Raw genomic sequence first — 20,426 nt, forward strand, 5'->3', positions numbered from 1 at the left:
TCCCATCATAATTAGAGAGTGGGTATTCAACCTCTCCCTAGGAAAGAAACTACCTGGATTTGAAATTTCATGAAGATATAAATGACTTCCAGCAGATCTTGAGCTGGGAGAGGGGCATTATGTGTCCTCAGGGGGGCTGAGAAATTCCACCTAGGTGGGAAAGTGAGCAAAAGAGCCCAAAATGAGCTTTGCCTCCCAACGTCAGAGCCGTACAACAGAAGACATACACCCCATCTCTGCCCCAAAAGGTGTTCCATCTCAAGCAGCACGCCTCCCTTGTCTTGGCCTCCATCTCCTCACCCACACAATGGGAACCACAGACTTGCCTTTCAGGGTAAGGGGGAGCTGAGAGCCGGCCAACCACAGAAAGTGCTGCCCTATTTTAAAGGAACATAATAAGTTTACCTTTTAAATTCCTGGACAAAATAAGCCTACCATGTCTGGAAAATTATCTTTCCCATTAATTCCTGGAAATAACTTATGTCTTGTGTACAACTACAGGAATAAAAGAAAGATGACTTTCAGTTGCAACTTCACATGAAGTAAGGAAAAGGAATCTACTCTGTTCTTCAAGGAATCCCTGAGAAAAGAAACCACAATACCTTTCTTTGTAGCTCCTGGATATTGGTCTCCCAATTTTTATCTTCCTGTGAGATCTGTCTAAAAGAGAAAAGGGCAGACATCATTTTCCTGGTGGCATCGAGCGGTGAGGCCAGCAAGGTGGCATTCAGCAGTGGCACACAGCATGGTCCCCTGGCCTGGACGCTGTCCACAGTGTGACGCCAGGTGTGGCCACAGAATGGGGCAGGCCTCGTGGTGTAAGGAGCCTGGTAGAACTGGGTTCATGAATTGGAAAAGATGCTCATTCTAGATTCATAAGGAAAAGTAATACATGAAATGACCGGACTGTTCAATGAGGCACGTGCGAGCATAGCACAGGAAACGTCAGAACACTGGCCAGAATGTCAACAGGGGAATGAGACTGTAAGCCACCTTGGTTTTCCTCTTTTTACTTACTAATTTTCTGAATCTTTTTTCAGAATGAGGATGTGTTATATTTATAATTTAAATAAAGGAAAAAACAGTAAAAGAAATGCCACTTGCTTTAGTGGTGATTTTTATCAATTGGAAATCTACTTTGAAGCACTTATGTCTGCTTCCTTCCCCCTCTGGTCATGGTATCCGCCCATCTCTATTTCCATTTGTCACCTCTATTTGTTCCAACTTGCCGTTCTTTTTTAACCTTTCCTATCAACTCATCTTTTCTTTTCTGCTTTATTTCCTCCCTCACCAGTTAGGAAAAAGAAGCTGTGTGGTGGAGAATTTAGTCTTCATGAGCACTCACGTGTCATAGTGTCAGTGGAGGTCGACCACACAGCCAGTACAGACCCTAAAGGAAATCACAGCAGACCCAACTGAATGGTTCTAATGACAATTTTTTTTAAAAAAAATGTAGAAACAGGACCTGAAGAGTTAGCACATGCCTTAGATCACCCTCATTCCTATCTACTTCCAGTGACTGTGTGGCCTTACAAAGCCACTGCCCTCTCTGGGCCTCAGTTTCCCTTGGATTTGAAATTTCATGAAGATATAAATGACTTCCAGCAGATCTTGAGCTGGGAGAGGGGCATTATCAAAACAGGATGAGTTGATGGAAACTTGGTGAATTCTTCACACTTTAACCCTGAGATACACTGACTGTGTCTTAACATCCATACCAGATGGAACACGTTGAAACTTGAAGGCCAGTAGATTAAATACATTCAGGGCAATTTACTCTTGCATCTTTAATTTACAAAGTTTTTCCTTTTAAGATCCATGCCTGTTGTTGAAGTTGGTCACTCTGTCCCCAGCCTGCAACTCAGGGCCTTCCAGTAGCCTGGGGGTACCAGGTCCTGCTTCTCCAGCGTCACAGGATACAGGTAGGTCCTGAGATGAGATGGAGCTGAGGATGCTGAGACAGTGCTTCACACTGGGCTACATCTCTAGACAGAGTGAGTCTCTACATACTCGCCTGTGGCCTTCTCCCCGCACTCTCAGACCAGGCTACAGCCACACTAGACAGCCCTCAGTGGTTGGCACTGGCACTGTGCCCAGCTCCTGTCCTCAGTCTGCTTGCCTGCTCTCTGAGAACACAGGGCTGGTCTCAGCAAACTGCAATATGTAAGATCATTCTCACTACCTTCACAAGGACTCACATTTCCCCTTGCCGTGACAGACTTCTCATCTCCACCCAGTTCTCAATCCTACTGCAGGAATGCTTCCACATCCCTGAGGAGTGAGCAGGCTCTCGCTCTTTCTGTCAGTACTTCCAGCGTAAAGACAGGTTGGAACTCAGCACCTCATCAGAGTGGGGAGGAAAAACTCAGCACCTCACTGTTACTGTTAGGTCTCAGCTTTGATTAAAAACAAACTCAAGGGACTTCTCTGGTGGTCCAGTGGTTAAGATTCTGTGCTTCCAATGCAGGGGGCCCTGGTTCAATCCCTAGTCAGGGAACTAATTTCCCACATGCTGTAAGGTGGCCAAAAAAAAAACCTCCAAGAAATGAATTGAGCAGGAATTAGGTATTCTTTGAGTTCCTGGAAAATCAACTACTGGGAGAATATTTTGTTAGATTAGTTTGTTATATATATATATTTTTTAAATTTTTATTATGCAATGTGTTAGGTGTGAAGTGTGACAGGCAGTAGTTCAGTGTGAACTCAATTCCTGGCATCACTCTTTCCTAGATGCAAAACCCTGGGCAAGTTTCTCAAATTCTCTGAGCCTCAGTTTTCTCATCCTTAAGCTGGGGCTAATATCAGCACACATTCCAGAGAGCTAAGTGAGAGTTATATAAAATGCTGCATCATAACAGGTTTAGCACAGTGTATGGCACCCAAAACTTACTTAGTAGCATGCAGCTAGTGTTACTCTTTTGCAGTACCGTGGGGTACTCTTCACAATCACTTTAGCTCACATTTTGCACATGACATTTGGACACTCTTAGGGTGGTCATAAATAGGTTGTTGATACAATCCAACCATTGAGTATAACTGGTAAAGATAAGAACCACTGCTGTAAACCAAGAGTGGTCTGAGCAGGGCCTGGCTTGATACCTTTGGAAGCTGTGCAGCCTTCGGGCCAGCAAGCGCTCCAGTGTCAGCACCTTCCCCAGGAGTAGACCTCGAACCGCTGTCTCCTCACGGCTGGCTGGGCTGATGCGCTGTGCAGTAAGGCGCCAGACATGGATCTCATGCTTCAGTTCTGCAGGAAAGGAAAGCCAAGGCTTCATTCTCCTGCAATCTCAGACATCAGCACCTACTCCCCTCAGCACCCTCCAAGAAGAGAAAACACACACCTGTGATGCAGATCTCCAAGGACCAAACCAAAGCAGTGGCTTCTTAGCGTTCATGTTATTATGAGAGAACCAGAAGACAAAGCTGACTTTTAAAAATTACAGTAGATGCAAAGATAATTTCAACTCTTTGGGTGAAGAATAAATTCTTGAATAGGCGTATGAAAGTTAACACCCAACAAACTTTTTCCCTCCCAAGAAATTACTTTTTGGAGCCAGTAGTTCAGATCTCAGTTCAAAATCCAGACATCGCCCAATCTTTTAAACAGATCTAATACACATCAGAAATACAAGTGTAGTAGGTGGTGCCTGGTCTCCCCAGTAGGGCATTTGGTAATAGCAGGAGATGGGGAGAGCCCTCCCTCCTGACCAGGCCCCCAAGTTGAGCTTGTGTCTATGAAAGAACACAAAGGAGAGAAATGTAGACAACTTTATGCACTTCTGAAATTAAAAGAATGAGGCAAATTTTCACCCATCAGTGAATTTAAACCTCTTCTGACAGAGAAGAGAAAAATGAATTGCCAATTCATTGGCTCCTAAAATACTAGAATATCTTATGAAATTTTACTTTTAACCTCTAGTTTACTGTTAAAGATACTACATAAATTTCTCAAAATATCCACTAAAAGAATATAAGGAAGCACAGTATTTTCATGAATCACCTCTCATGTACAATGCACTATACTGCATATCTTAAAAATTCAAGATGAAATTAAAAGAACACACACTTTCAAGCAGGATTAGATCAGTTGACACTAGCTCAGAGCAGAGTCAAGGCAGGGCAATTCTCCCAAGACCTGTGAAGCAGTGCACAAGCCTGGGCTCAATGACAAGGAAAATGCCACCATGGTTTTCTCTAAAGGGTCAGCCTTTCAAAGATGAAAAGTTTTTAGAATGAAGATAAGTAAAGTACTTCCATTCAGTACATATTGATTCTTTGTAGCTTGCTAAAACAGAAGAAACTTGGGTATAACCTGAAAGCCTCTACAGAGAAACAGATCCATAATTCCCTCAATAAACATAATTCACACCTCCATAATTCACACCTCATTAAACAACCTGTGAGGTTATGATAATATAAAAAGGAGGAAGAGGAGGAGGAAGAGGATAAAAACATATGAATTAGGTTTCTGAAATGCTGAACACACACACACACACACACAAATGCTGCACTGGGACAGGAATGGGGGGACAAGGTGGTGCAGCAGCTTCAGAGAAGGAGCAGAGAGTGCCATTATTTCACCCAATGTTCTGAACTTCGTTATGTAGTGGATATCGTTCAAAGCCCATCCCTAAAGCATCAGAGACTTTCTAGCCATTCTTTCAAGCCATATTAGTGACTGCCACTCTCTCAAGCAGCTGACCAACTTTGAATAGCTACGCAGGAGCATTGCTCAGCTCAGCTCCCGGGCCAGCCTGTGGGAGCCTCTCCACCTCTGTGTTTGGAGAAGCAGAAACTGAATCTGGCCTTCCAGGTCCCCAGGGCTCCTTTCCGCAGGTATCTTCTCCAGCGTCACCTTCAGCCCCTCACGCACCCCCAGAGCCTTGCTGCCTTCTAGCCCATCAAATCAAACAGGACAGGCTACTCTCCTCAGATCAACCCATGGGTTAATGCTCAAGTAGTGCACTTTCATTTTTCTAGTTGTGGACAAAATAAATGTATCACCGATCATGGGAAATTTTGGTTGAGAGCGATTTTGTCCAAGAGAAGGGAGTCCACTGCCTGCACCCAGAGCTCAGTTTAGCCAAGCATCCACTCCTCGGCTCCCAAGCTTCCTCTGTACCTCCTCTGCCATTTCCCCACCCTGTCTCTGCTGAGCTCTAAGACTGTGAACCCAATCAGCTACCTGATATTGCCCTCTGAACCTCGTGCTACAAGATTCACAGATAAACATTCCATCTTCCCCCACAGAACTCTCTCTTCCCTCACTGTCTTAGTTCTTATATGACATCATTAATCTTCCAGGTACATGAACCTGAAATATCATTTTGGTCTTATCAATGTCATTCTCCTCTACATTTCTGCACTGCACATATAATAGATGCCAGACACCATGCTAGATGTTAAAGGAGAAGAATAAATTGACAAGTTATAAGATAGGCCTCCAACAAGCTAGACAGAGAAATAAGATACATCATAAATGAACATGAGCTAAGGCAGTACTAGGCCACAAGAGCAGTTCAGGATATGATGGTGTGGGTCTTGCAGGATCCACCACTTCCTGACTCAGGTCACCAGCTTATCCAGGCTTCATCTCCTCACATTTACCTAATTCTGATTGCTGCTCCTCAGTAACCTTTGACTGAAGCCACTTCCTGACAACCCAACCCTGGTTAATCATAAAACACTGTTTGCCCTATCTATCTATTTATCTATCTATCATCTATAGAAACTATCTATATATCTATTTATCTATCTATAGATAAATACAGTTAGATATATGGAAACAAGGAATCTATGTTCCTATTTACCTATCTTCTACCTATCTAGGCTGATCCACCTAAGAAAACAGATGATAGATAGATAGATAGATAGATAGATAGATAGATAGATAGATAGATAGATAGGTTCATTCTTTCAAATAGCCCATTGTTCCCCATGACCTGCAAAGATCTTTAGGGAAGACTCAAGATCCTCAAATGGTGAGTGCCATTGTGAGCTCTGATCCCACTGTATAAGTTTTAGCTCTTGCTTTGCCTGACTAGCCCTGACCAGGACACATCATCAGATGTCTCATCTCTACCTCTCTGATTACCACCAGCCCCTATCTTTCCAAGCTTCTCAACCACCCTCTCGTGGCATTACTTGTGGTTGCCGTATACATGTTACAAGCAGGCAAAGACATTACCATGTGGGATGTGTTCTCTCACAGGAGGTGGTGGCTGCCAGGAGCCTAGAGGAGGGTCACCTGGCTCTAATTCAGGAGTCTCAGGGGAAGACACCTAGGCCAGGAGTTGAGAAATAGAATTATACTACTATAAGATTCTTATCCTTTATGTTAAGTGGTATAATATCACTTGAAGTTAGTGATATAATTATAACTAAAATCACAATTAGAAAATGTGACATGATGATACACTTAAATTCAACCATATCACTAATCAAGTTAAATATCAATGATCTAAACATATCAATTAAAAGATTATTAGATTGGATAAAAAAGCAAGACCCACCTATAAGCTATTTGCAAGAAATGCACTTTAACTTTAAAGACACAAAAAGGTTAAAAGTAAAAGGATGATAAAAATATACCACACTAACAGAAAGCTGGAATTGCTACATTAAGATCAAATTAGTTTTCAGAGCAAGAATATTACTATGGATAGGGAAGGGTACTTCATAATGATAAAGGTGTTAATTCTTCAAGAGGACATAATAACCCTAAATGTTTATGTACCCTAGTAACAAAATTTTGAAATATGTAAAGCAAAAAATCATAGAATTGCAAAGATAAATAGACAAATCCACAGCCTTAGTCAGAGATTTCTATATCCACCTCTCAATAATTGATAGACAAGTGGGCAGAAAATCAGCAAGAATATGAATGACCTGAATAACATTATCAGTCAACTTGACCTAATTGTTCATATTGACATAACTCCAACCAACAACAGCAGAATACATATTCTTTTCTAGTGCAAATAGAATATTTATGAGACTAGGCCACATTCTACCATAAAACAGGTTTCAATCAATTCAAAAGGATTCAAGTTTTACAAAATATATTCTCTGACCACTGTGAAATTAAATTTGGTAACTGCAAAAATCCCCAAATTTGGTGTAGGTAAATACATCTAAAATATCCAAGGATCAAAGAAGAAATCAAAATGGAAATCAGAAAGTAATTTGAATTGAAGGGAAGTAGAACAAAACATATCAAAATTGGTGGAAGACCACTACTTAGAAGGAAATTTAGAGCACTAAATACCTATACTAGAAAATAAGATATATATAAATGAATAACCTCAACCCTCGCATGAAGAAGCTAGTAAAAGAAGAATAAATAAATAAATCCAAAGTAAGCAGGAGAAAATAAATAATAAATATCAGAGTATAAATCATTAAAAAAGAAAAAATGTAGAAAAAAATCTATATAATCAAAAGCTGGTTGAGATCAGTAACATTGATAAACCTCTAGAAAGACTAATCAGAAAAAAATTTAAGACATAAATCCAATATCAGGAATGAGAGAGGTTCCCTTACCAAAAATTCTATAGCCATTATGTAAGCCTCCCAGACTTCAAACAATACTACAAAGCTACAGTAATCAAAACAGCATGATATTGGCACAAAAACAGACATATAGATCAATGGAACAGAATAGAGAGCCCAGAAATAAGCCCAAACACCTATTGTCAGTTAATCTACAGCAAAAGAGGCAAGAATATACAACGGAGAAAAGACAGTCTCTTCAGCAAGTGGTGTTGGGAAAGCTGGACATCCTCATGTAAATCAATGAAATTAGAACACTCCTTCACATCATACACAGAAATACACTCAAAATGGTTTAAAGACCTAAATATAAGACATGACACCGTAAACTGCTAGAAGAGAACATAGGTAAAACTTCTTGGACATAAATCATAGCAATATTTTCTTAAATCAGTTTACCAAGGAAAAGAAATAAAAGCAAAGATAAACAAATGGGACCTAACCAAACATAAAAGCTTTTGCACAGCAAAGGAAACTATCAACAAAATGAAAGACAACCTACAGAATGGGGGAAAATATTTGCAAATGATGCAACTGACAAGAGATATTAATCCAAAATATACAAACAGCTCATACAACCCAATATCAAACAAGCCAATCAAAAAATTGGCAGAAGCACCACAGGCTTGCCCCACACTTCGTACCCCTCCCTCCGCCTGGCCTGAGTGAGCCAGAGCCCCCGAATCAATGGCTTCTTTAACCACATCCTGTCTGAGTGAAGAACAGACGCCCTCCAGCGACCTACAGGCCGAGGCGGGGCCAAATCCAAAGCTAAACCCCAGGAGCTGTGCGAACAAAGAAGAGAAAGGGAAATCTCTCCCAGCAGCCTCAGGAGCAGTGGATTAAATCTCCACAATCAACTTGATGTACCCTGAATCTGTGGAATACATGAATAGGCAACGAATCATCCCAAATTGAGAAAGAGGACTTTGAGAGCAAGATTTATTACTTTTTCCCCTTTTCCCCTTTTTGTGAGTGTGTATGTGTATGCTTCTGTGTGAGATTTTGTCTGTATAGCTTTGCTTCCACCATTTGTCCTAGGGTTCTATCCGTCTGTTTTCTTTTTTTTTTTTTTTTTTACTTAAAAAATTTTATTTTCTTAATAATTATTTTTTTATTTTAATAACTTTATTTTATTTTACCTTCCTATATTTTATTTTCTTTTATCCTTTTTCATTATTTCTTTCTACTTTTTCTCCCTTTTAGTCTGAGCTGTGTGAATGAAAGGCTCTTGGTGCAACAGCCAGGAGTCAGTGCCGTGCCTCTGAGGTGGGAGAGCCAACTTCAGGACACTGGTGCACAAGAGCCCTCCCAGCTCCACGTAATATCAAACAGTGAAAATCTCCCAGAGATCTCCATCTCAACACCAGCACCCAGCTTCACTCAATGACCAGCAAGCTACAGTGCTGGACACCCTATGCCAAAAAACTAGCAACACAGGAACACAACCCCACCCATTAGCAGAGAGGCTGCCCAAAATCATAATAAGTCTACAGACACCCCAAAACACACCACAAGACGTGGACCTGCCCACTAGGAAGACAATATCCAGCCTCATCCACCAGAACACAGGCACTAGTCCTCTCCACCAGGAAGCCTACACAACCCACTGAACCAACTTTAGCCACTGGGGACAGACACCAAAAACAATGGGAACTACGAATCTGCAGCCTGCAAAAAGGAGACCCAAACACAGTAAGATAAGCAAAATGAGGAGACAGAGAAATACACTGCAGATGAAGGAGCAAGGTAAAAACCCACCAGAGCTAACAAATGAAGAGGAAATAGGCAGTCTGAAAAACAATTCAGAATAATGATAGTAAAGATGATCCAAAATCTTGGAAATAGAATAGACAACATGCAAGAAACATTTAACAAGGACCTAGAAGAACTAAAGATGAAACAAGCAATGAGGAACAACACAATAAATGAAATGAAAAATACTCTAGATGGGATCAATAGCAGAATAACTGAGGCAGAAGAACGGATAAGTGACCTGGAAGATAAAATGGTGGAAATAACTACTGCAGAGTAGAATAAAGAAAAAAGAATGAAAAGAACTGAGGACAGTCTCAGAGACCACTGGGACAACATTAAACGCACCAACATTCGAATTATAGGGGTTGCAGAAGAAGAAGAGAAAAAGAAAGGGACTGAGAAAATATTTGAAGAGATTATAGTTGAAAACTTCCCTAATATGGGAAAGGAAATAGTTAATCAAGTCCAGGAAGCACAGAGAGTCCCATACAGGATAAATCCAAGGAGAAACATGCCAAGACACATATTAATCAAACTGTCAAAAATTAAATACAAAGAAAACATATTAAAAGCAGCAAGGGAAAAACAACAAATAACACACAAGGGAATCCCCATAAGGTTAACAGCTGACCTTTCAGCAAAAACTCTTCAAGCCAGAAGAGACTGGAAGGACATAGTTAAAGTGATGAAGGAGAAAAACCTACCACCAAGATTACTCTACCCAGCAAGCATCTCATTCAGATTTGATGAAGAAATTAAAACCTTTAGAGACAAGCTAAAGCTGAGAGAGTTCAGCACCACCAAACCAGCTTTACAACAAATGCTAAAGGATCTTCTCTAGGCAAGAAACACAAGAGAAGGAAAAGACCTATAATAACAAACCCAAAACAATTAAGAAAATGCGGATAGGAACATACATATCGATAATTACCTTATATGCAAATGGATTAAATGCTTCCACCAAAAGACACAGATTGGCTGAATGGATACAAAAACAAGACCCATATATTTGCTGTCTACAAGAGACCCACTTCAGACCTAGAGACACATACAGACTGAAAGTGAGGGCATGGAAAAAGGTATTCCATGCAAATGGAAACCAAAAGAAAGCTGGAGTAGTAATACTTATATCAGACAAAATAGACTTTAAAATAACGACTATTAGAAGATACAACGAAGGACACTATATAATGATCAACGGATCAATCCAAGAAGAAGATATAACAATTGTAAATATTTACGCACCCAACATAGGAGCACCTCAATACATAAGGCAAGTACTAACAGCCATAAAAGGGGAAATCGACAGGAACACATTCGTAGTACGGGACTTTACCACCCCACTTTCACCAATGGACAGATCATCCAAAATGAAAATAAATAAGGAAACACAGCTTTAAACGATACATTAAACAAGATGGACTTAATTGATATTTATAGGACACTCCATCCAAAAACAACAGAATACACATTTTTCTCAAGTGCTCATGGAACATTCTCCAGGATAGATCATATCTTGGGTCACAAATCAAGCCTTGGTAAATTTAAGAAAATTGAAATTGTATCAAGTATCTTTTCCAACCACAATGCTATGAGACTAGATATCAATTACAGGAAAAGATCTGTAAGAAATACAAACACATAGAGTGCAAACAATACACTACTTGATAACAAAGTAATCACTGAAGAAATCAAAGAGGAAATCAAAAAATACCTAGAAAAAATGACAATGAAAACACGATGACCCAAAACCTATGGGATACAGCAAAAGCAGTTCTAAGAGGGAAGTTTATAGCAATACCATCCTACCTTAAGAAACAGGAAACATCTTGAATAAACACCCTAACCTTGCACCTAAAGCAATTAGAGAAAGAAGAACAAAAAACCCCCCAAAGTTAGCAGAAGGAAAGAAATCATAAAGATCAGATCAGAAACAAATGAAAAATAAATGAAGAAAATGATAGCAAAAATCAATAAAATTAATAGCTGGTTCTTTGAGTAGATAAACAAAATTGATAAGCCATTAGCCAGACTCATCAAGAAAAAAGGGAGAAGACTCAAATCAGCAGAATTAGAAATGAAAAAGGATAAGTAACAACTGATACTGCAGAAATACAAAAGATCATGAGAGATTACTACAAGCAACTCTATGCCAATAAAATGGACAACCTGGAAGAAATGGACAAATTCTTAGAAAAGCACAACCTGCCAAGACTGAATCAGTAAGAAATAGAAAATATGAACAGACCAATCACAAGCACTGAAATTGAAACTGTGATTAAAAATCTTCCAACAGGGGCTTCCCTGGTAGCGCAGTGGTTGTGAGTCCGCCTGCCGAGGCAGGGGGCGTGGGTTCATGTCCCAGTCTGGGAGCATCGCACGTGCTGTGGAGGGGCTGGGCCCGTGAGCCATGGCTGCTTGGCCTGCGCATCTGGAGCCTGTGTCTGCCAGGGAGAGACCACAGCAGTGAGAGGCCCACGCACCGGAAAAAAAAAAAAAAAAGTCCAACAAACAAAAGCCCAGGACTTGATGGCTTCACAGGTGAATTCTATCAAACATTTAGAGAAGAGTGAACACCTATCCTTCTCAAACTCTTCCAAAATATAGCAGAGGGAGGAACACTCCCAAACTCATTCTACGAGGCCACCATTACCCTGATACCAAAACCAGACAAGGATGTCACAAAGAAAGAAAACTACAGGCCAATATCACTGATGAACATAGATGCAAAAATCCTCAAAACATACTAGCATACAGAATCCAACAACACACTAAAAGGATCATACACCATGATCAAGTGGGGTTTATTCCAGGAATGCAAGGATTCTTCAATATATGCAAATCAATCAATGTGATACACCATATTAACAAATTGAAGGAGAGAAACAGTATGGTCATCTCAATAGATGCTGGGAAAGCTTTTGACAGAATTAAACACCCATTTATGCTAAAAACCCTCCAGAAACTAGGCACAGAGGGAACTTTCCTCAACATAATAAAGGCCATATATGACAAACACACAGCCAACATCATCCTCAATGGTGAAAAACTGAAAGCATTTCAACTAAGATCAGGAACAAGACAAGGTTGCCCACTCTCACTACTCTTATTCAACATAGTTTTGGAAGTTTTAGCCACAGCAATCAGAGAAGTAAAGGAAATAAAAGGAATCCAAATTGGAAAAGAAGAAGTAAAGCTGCCACTGTTTGCAGATGACATGATACTATACATAGAGAATCCTACAGATGCTACCAGAAAACAACTAGAGCTAACCAATGAATTTGGTAAAGTAGCAGGATACAAAATTAAGGCACAGAAATGTCTTGCATTCTTATACACTAATGATGAAAAATCCGAAAGTGAAATCAAGAAAAAACTCCCATTTACCATTGCAACAAAAAGAATAAAATATCTAGGAATAAACCTACCTAAGGAGACCAAAGATCTGTATGCAGAAAATTATAAGACACTGATGAAAGAAATTAAAGATGAAACAAATCGGTGGAGAGATATACCATGTTCTTGGATTGGAAGAATCAATATTGTGAAAATGACTCTACTACCCAAAGCAATCTACAGATTCAATGCAATCCCTATCAAACTACCACTGGCATTTTTCACAGAACTAGAACAAAAAATTTCACAATTTGTATGGAAACACAAAAGACCCCAAATGGCCAAAGCAATCTTGAGAATGAAAAACGGAGCTGGAGGAATCAGGCTCCCGGACTTCAGACTATACTACAAAGCTCCAGTAATCAAGACAGTATGGTACTGGCACAAAAACAGAAAGATAGATCAATGGAACAGGATAGAAAGCCCAGAGATAAACCCACGCACATATGGTCACCTTATCTTTGATAAAGGAGGCAGGAATGTACAGTGGAGAAAGGACAGCCTCTTCAATAAGTGGTGCTGGGAAAACTGGACAGGTACATGTAAAAGTATGAAATTAGATCACTCCCTAACACCATATACAAAAATAAGCTCAAAATGGATTAAAGACCTAAATGTAAGGTCAGTAATTCTCAAACTCTTAGAGGAAAACATAGGCAGAACACTCTATGACATAAATCACAGCAAAATCCTTTTTGACCCACTGCCTAGAGAAATGGAAATAAAAAGAAAAATAAACAAATGGGACCTAATGAAACTTAAAAGCTTTTGCACAGCAAAGGAAACCATAAACAATACCAAAAGACAACCCTCAGTATGGGAGAAAATATTTGCAAATGAAGCAACTGACAAAGGATTCATCTCCAAAATTTACAAGCAGCCCATGCAGTTCAATAACAAAAAAACAAACAACCCAATCCCAAAATGGGCAGAAGACCTAAATAGACATTTCTCCAAAGAAGATATACAGACTGCCAACAAACACATGAAAGAATGCTCAACATCATTAATCATTAGATAAATGCAAATCAAAACTACAATGAGATATCTCACACCAGTCAGACTGGCCATCATCAAAAAATCTGGAAACAATAAATGCTGGAGAGGGTGTGGAGTAAAGGGAACACTCTTGCACTGCTGGTGAGAATATGAATTGGTACAGCCATTATGGAGAACAATATGGAGGTTCCTTAAAAAACTACAAAGAGAACTACCATATGACTCAGCAATCCCACTACTGGGCATATACCCTGAGAAAACCATAGTTCAAAAAGAGTCATGTACCAAACTGTTCATTGCAGCTCTATTTACAATAGCCAGGAGATGGAAACAACCTAAGTGTCCATCATCAGATGAATGGATAAAGAAAATTTGACACATATATACAATGGAATATTACTCAGCCATAAAAATAAATGAAATTGGTCTATTTATAATGAGGTGGATGGACCTAGCATCTGTCCTACTGAGTGAAGTAAGTCAGAAAGAGAAAGACAAATGTTGTATGCTAACACATATATATGGAATTTAAGAAAAAAAATATGTCATGAAGAACCTAGGGGTAAGACAGGAATAAAGACACAGACCTACTAGAGAATGGACTTGAGGATATGGGGATGGGGAATGGTAAGCTGTGACAAAGTGAGAGAGTGGCATGGACATATATTCATTACCAAACATAAAATAGATAGCTAGTGGGAAGCCGCCGCATAGCACAGGGAGATCAGCTCGTTGCTTTGTGACCACCTAGAGGGGTGGGATAGGGAGGGTGGGAGGGAGGGAGATGCAAGAGGGAGGAGATATGGGAACATATGTATATGCATAACGGATTCACTTTGTTATAAAGCAGAAACTAACACACGATTGTAAAGCAATTATACTCCAATAATGATGTAAAAAAAAAAATTGACAGAAGACCTAAATAGGTATTTCTCCAAAGAATGCACACAGATGGCCATTAGGCACATGAAATGATGCTCAGTATCACTAATCATTAGAGAAATGCAAATCAAAACTACAATGAGGTTCCACCTCATACCAGTCAGAATGGCCATCATTAAAATGTCTGCAAATAATAAATGCTGGAGAGGGTGTGGAGAAAAGGGAACCCTCCTATACTGTTGGTGGGAATGTAAATTGGTGCAGCCACTATGGAGAACATTATGGAGTTTCCTTGAAAAACCAAAAATTAGGTTACCATATGATCCAGCAATTCCACGCTTGGGCACATATCCAGAAAAGATGAAAATTCTAATTCAAAAAGATACATGCAGTCAAATGTTCACAGGAACACTCTTTCCAGTAACCAAGACATGGAAACAATCCAAGTGCCCATCAATAGATGATTGGTTGGAAGATGTGGTGTATATATACAATGGAATATTACTCAGCCATAAAAAGAATGAAATATTGCCATTAGCAGCAACATGCAACATGGACATAGAGAATATCATACTAAGTGAAGTAAGTCAGAAAAAGAAAGACAAGTATTATAGGATATCACTTATACTTGGAATCTAAAAAATAACACAAATTAATCTATATACAAAACAGAAACAGACTCACAGACATAGAAAATAAACTTATGTTTAGCAAAGGGGAAAAGGAAAGGGAGGCATAAATTAGGAGGATGGGATTAATGGATACAAACTATGATGCATAAAACAGATAAGCAACAAGGATTTACAGTATAACACAGGGAACTATACTCAATATCTTATAATAACCTAATAGAAAATAATCTGAAAAATATATATATATATAACTGAATTACTTTGTTGTACACCTAAAACTAACACAATATTGCAAATCAACTATACTTCAATTTTAAAAGTTCTATAGCCATTAAAAGGATAATGAAAAACTATTATGAACAGTTTTAGAATAATTCTTTCAACAATTGAGGTACGATGGACAAATTCCTTTAAAGACATAAACCACAAGTGAGCACTCAAGAAGAAATAGATAACCTTAATAGCTAGCCCTATATCTATTAAGTAATTTGAATATGTAGTTAAAAACTAGAAGGAAGGAAGGAAAGGAAGGGAGGGAGGGAGGGAGGGAGGTCCAAGCCTTTAAATATCCTGGCAAACATTTAAGGAAAAAAGTAGTAGCAATTTTACACCATCTCTTCCCAAAAACTGAAGAGGAGGGTATACTTCTATATTCATCCTTCGAGGACAGAAAAAGCAGACATTTCAAGAGAAGACACTACACACCAATATCCCTATTGTACAAAGATATAAAAATTCTATATAAAATATTAGGAAGAAGCAGCATGAGTTGATATTTGGTGACCAGAGGGGCAGACTCTGGTTATTATTTGTGCTTTTCAACAAATAAGTCGTTCTCTCCCATTCTGATCACTTGGCAGGCTGACTCATCCTGGCCCCTGCAACTGGTGACAGGGTGAAAACTGAGGCCTGGTGACACTCAGGATGAGCTGTGTCATTCAGTGGTAGAGTGGAACATGTGGTTCTCTCAGTCTGATGACCAGCAGCTCAGGACTCTGAGAACTATTGACCAGGAAGGCACTGCCAGCCCACAGTGGGCATGAGGCTAAAGTGAGGAAGAGTCACTGAGATTTCAGTGTTACTTTTTACTGCAGATAATCAAGCATCTGACAGATGCTCTCTGCACACCAAAGACCTGCTGAACCCAAATCTCTGGGGTAGGGCTTAGTAATCTGTAGTTATACCAAGCACCCCCAAATTGGAGACCCCTGTACCCAACAGTGGCTCAGAGTGATTGCTCTGGCTCTGCACAGCTCGCCGTGTGCTGATTTACACCCTGTCTTGGCATTGCCATAGGGTTTCAGCATTATCCATGTCCCAACCATCCCCTCCCCCTTCCCTCAAAGTTTTCCTCAGCTCCTTTCTCTGGAAGAGTGGAGGAGTCAATTACACAGATTTGTTTCTATACTTCCAAATCAGTATATCTAAATTAATCTCAAGATAAGACTCTCCAGAAGAGCTTATACACAGCATAGATTTCCTGGGGGTGGGCCTGGTAACCTGTATATATAACAGTTGTTCCCGAGTCATTCTGATCACCAGGGTGGTTGAGGGATGTTGGGGAGAGGTGCAGCTGTGCCCACACAAGCTTCTAGAGACAGATTAGCCGTTGTAATTGATTATAGTCTCCTTAGCTATCCATTGGTATGATCCTTTCCATTAGAAAACTAAACCTAAATATTGTTACCACACTTTACATATACTAGTTGATGATAAAACATTTTGAACACCTCTAACTTGTTGCTATGGGTTGAATAGTGTCCCCCCAAAGTTCATGTGTTGAAGTCCTAACCCCCAGTACATCAGAATGTGACCTTATTTGAAAATAGGGTCATTGCAGATATAATTAGCTAAGGTGAGGTCATTAGAATGGCCCCAAATCCAAGATGACTGGTGTGCTTACAAATGGAGAAATGTGTACACAGACACACACAGCGAGAATGCTATATGAACATGAATACAGCCATCTAAAAGCTAAGGGGACAGGGCTGGAACAGGTCCTTCCTCACAGCCAACCAATCCATGATTTTGGACTTCCAGCCTCCAGAACTATGAGGTAGTAAGCCACAATAGGTGGCTTATTAAGCCACCTTAACTTCTATGGAAATAAACCGTCTTTTGTTTAAGCCACCCAGTCTGTGGTACTTTGTTGTAGCAGCCCTAGCAAATTAATACACTGGTCAGTGAGAAACATGGATCAAGGTACCTCATTGCAAGAAATATCTATTTTAAAATAAAAAGCAAACGTTGATTAAAATTTTCTTCAAAACAAAGAAGTAATGGAATCATTTGTAGTGGTCCCCTATGTTACAAAGGCAACCTGCACAGTGTCTTGCACAGGGCCTGGCCAAGAAGAGGCTGGATGTTTCCCAAATAGTCTATTGCTTCTAATCTATCCTGACCAGTAATGCTCTCAATAAAACATCTACTAAAAATTTTAAGTAAGGAAAATGCAAAACCATAAGATGGCCACGAGCCCTATTCCTCCTGGTCACTGCCTCACCAATATGATCTTGATTGACACGGTATTATATCCCCTGTGCTGGATTATGCTGCCATTTTTGTAATCACATTTAGTTTCAAACTACAACATATTAGTAGAGTCTATATGCTATGCTATTTGTATTGTATATACATGGTTTAATGCTGTCATGACATGCAAATTGTATACAGTGGACATTGCTTCCCACATTTCACTCTATAGAAAACTAAAGAGGCACAGCTCATGGATTTAAAGCCCCTGAAAGCACATTGCGTACCAGGAGGCAGACAGGGACATGCTAGTGTGCAGCATCCCAACGACTTATGCTTCCCTGATATTTTACAGGTGATTAACCTCTTAAATTTTCGTGGCAACTTCCCCCAGAAAAAATAGTATCTTGGCAGTAAACTCTGGGGCTATATGAGGAGGTACTTCCACTCACCAACGATCTCACTGGGTTCCTTGTTATACAGCTTTTTGTTCCAGTAAAGTAGTCTGAGGAGTGGAAAGGAGAACAAGAGAACGAAGCAAATCCCAGCAAACATGTGTGCGGTGAACCCAGCGAAGTCCAGACCCTAGAAACAAGAAAGGAGAAGTGAAACCACAGACTGGCCTTCCCGCAGCACAGGTGCAGCCCCATGGCAGGGTCCAGGGTGGGCTGAACTCGAGGGCCGTGGAACGTAGCACAAAGCCCACAGAACAGGTACTCTTCACCATGATTTTGAAAACATTCAGGATTTGTTTCTTTCACACTGAAAAACCAATTATTACCTGAATGACAAGCAAACTTGGGAGGAAACAAAAACAGGTCATCACATCTAATCCCAACCTTAGCTGTGTCTACTTCACCATGGGACTAACTCGTCCCCCAGGATTCAGTGAAACAGGACTGAGGGGGACAAAACATACAACTATCACTACCATAGAGAAAATAGATAACCAACAAGAACCTACTGTTATAGCACAGGGAACTATACTCAATATTTTGTAATAACCTATAAGGGGAAAGAATCTGAAAAAAATAGATATATATGTAAGTATAACTGAATCACTTTGCTGTACACCTGAAACTAACACAACGTTGTAAATGAACTATGCTTCAATTTAAAAAAAAAAAAAAGACCATGAGGCAACATTCTCCCATTTGAAGGTAAATTGGCTTTTTAAAATATTTCACTTAAGTCACTGCCATCAATTTGAAAGAGGACTGTCATGCCTGGAAAGCACTGTCCTCCACATATTACCCAGTGGCCATCAGGACTGAAGCCCCCCAGGGTGTCCCAACCAGCTCCAAGGGTCGTAGGCAGGAGCCTCTCCTTCCCTTCACACTTCCTTTGCCTGTCTGTGGGCTATTTTCCACGGTCAGCCGCTGAGAACATCTTTGTTGTTGGATGAAATCCCTGCTAGGTTAATTTGTTAGGGAATATGTCATCAACAATATTAGTCAGTTTTTTCCTTTTGTTTATACTGTGCTTAAACCTTCAGCAAATACATACCCTCTGAGCACCTCGCAGGACAGATGAGGCTACTGTCCCCACGAAGCAGGCTGTGAGAATCAGCTTCTTACTGGCAAGTACTCCAGGTCTTTTTCTGTAGTGTTCATGGACTACTGATGCCACAAAAAGGGGTCAGAGGCACAATGACAAAGCATTGGGGGTGACCCCCCAGGCAGGAGAGACCATGGGGGTAGGGAGAGTAGGTCCAGGGGTCATTAGTGACCACCTTGAGAGACCATGCCCAAGGCAGCAGTCAAGAAGACCACCTTCTAAAGGCCTGAGCTGGAAGGAGTGATTTCAATTATATTAGTTGTTGTTTATTAAAATTTAGTTATTTGTCCCTGTCATTTCTGGAAAAGGCCTGAAACCACTTATAACATTGCTAAACATACGGCACAACTTAGAAGCCATTATCAGTAAGTTTGTGTCAAAATTTAGGCTAGGCAGTGTGCAATGATCTGAAGTTCTTATTCTCTTGCAGTTTATCTGCACATACATATGAATATGAAAAAGCATATGAAACAGCATATGAATAACATATGAGGTTATATGAGGTTAATCACATACAGAGAGCAGGGAGACCTACTAAGATGTGGGACTCATGGCATGCTTTTAACGGCCATATAAGAATTCATCACTTTTCTGGTAGTTCTTCAACAAGGATATTACCTTGGACTTTGTGTTTATCTATAGAATGCATGCCCCAAATATCTGGTTTAAAAAAGGTCCAAGACACTTTTAGGGGCCCCTGAAAATCATTTAGTTTCTTCTAAAATCAGAAACAAAACAGAAAACCTTTTGAGTCAAAGAAGATGGTTTAAAATATAATATTAATATAATATTAACATATTTTTCTATATATGAATTCAGTCATGAATGTAAATGTAATTGTAATTAATATTACAAGTAATGTAATAACATAATTAGTGTAAATGTAATTAATATTTTTTGGAGGGAGGAGCGCATGAAGGCAGAAATACTTACATCCTGAGTAATTCTGGGTCTCTTTGGGACACAATACAGGTATCACCCACTTTTTCAGATTTCGCTTTATGTCACTTTGCTTTTACAAAAGACCTACATTAGCACCTGTTTTCGCTAAGAAAGAAATCTGAGGAGGATTTTCACTTTTATGAAAACAGGTGATTGCTCTTTTAACTTTATGCCATTTTGGCTTCTGAAAGGTTTCATAGGAAAGCTCTATTTTCGGACAGTGGGGAAAACCTGTAA

The 20,426-nt window shown here is 39.8% G+C and overlaps 1 protein-coding gene across 7 annotated transcripts in view; it reads right to left on the minus strand.

Annotated features, from left to right (window-relative positions):
* The window catches only part of OCA2 (OCA2 melanosomal transmembrane protein), a 257,288-nt gene that overhangs the window by 104,441 nt on the left and 132,421 nt on the right, over positions 1 to 20,426 (minus strand). For all 7 annotated transcript variants that reach the window (XM_030840343.2, XM_060301520.1, XM_030840342.2 and 4 more), the window contains 3 exons: positions 18,143 to 18,275; positions 3,100 to 3,247; positions 603 to 660 (listed from right to left, as the gene is read on the minus strand). In XM_030840343.2, the coding sequence (XP_030696203.1) occupies positions 603 to 660; positions 3,100 to 3,247; positions 18,143 to 18,275 (339 nt within the window). The remainder of the gene's footprint in view (positions 1 to 602; positions 661 to 3,099; positions 3,248 to 18,142; positions 18,276 to 20,426) is intronic.

This window comes from Globicephala melas, chromosome 7, assembly GCF_963455315.2.
Source record: "Globicephala melas chromosome 7, mGloMel1.2, whole genome shotgun sequence".
NCBI lineage: Eukaryota > Metazoa > Chordata > Mammalia > Artiodactyla > Delphinidae > Globicephala > Globicephala melas.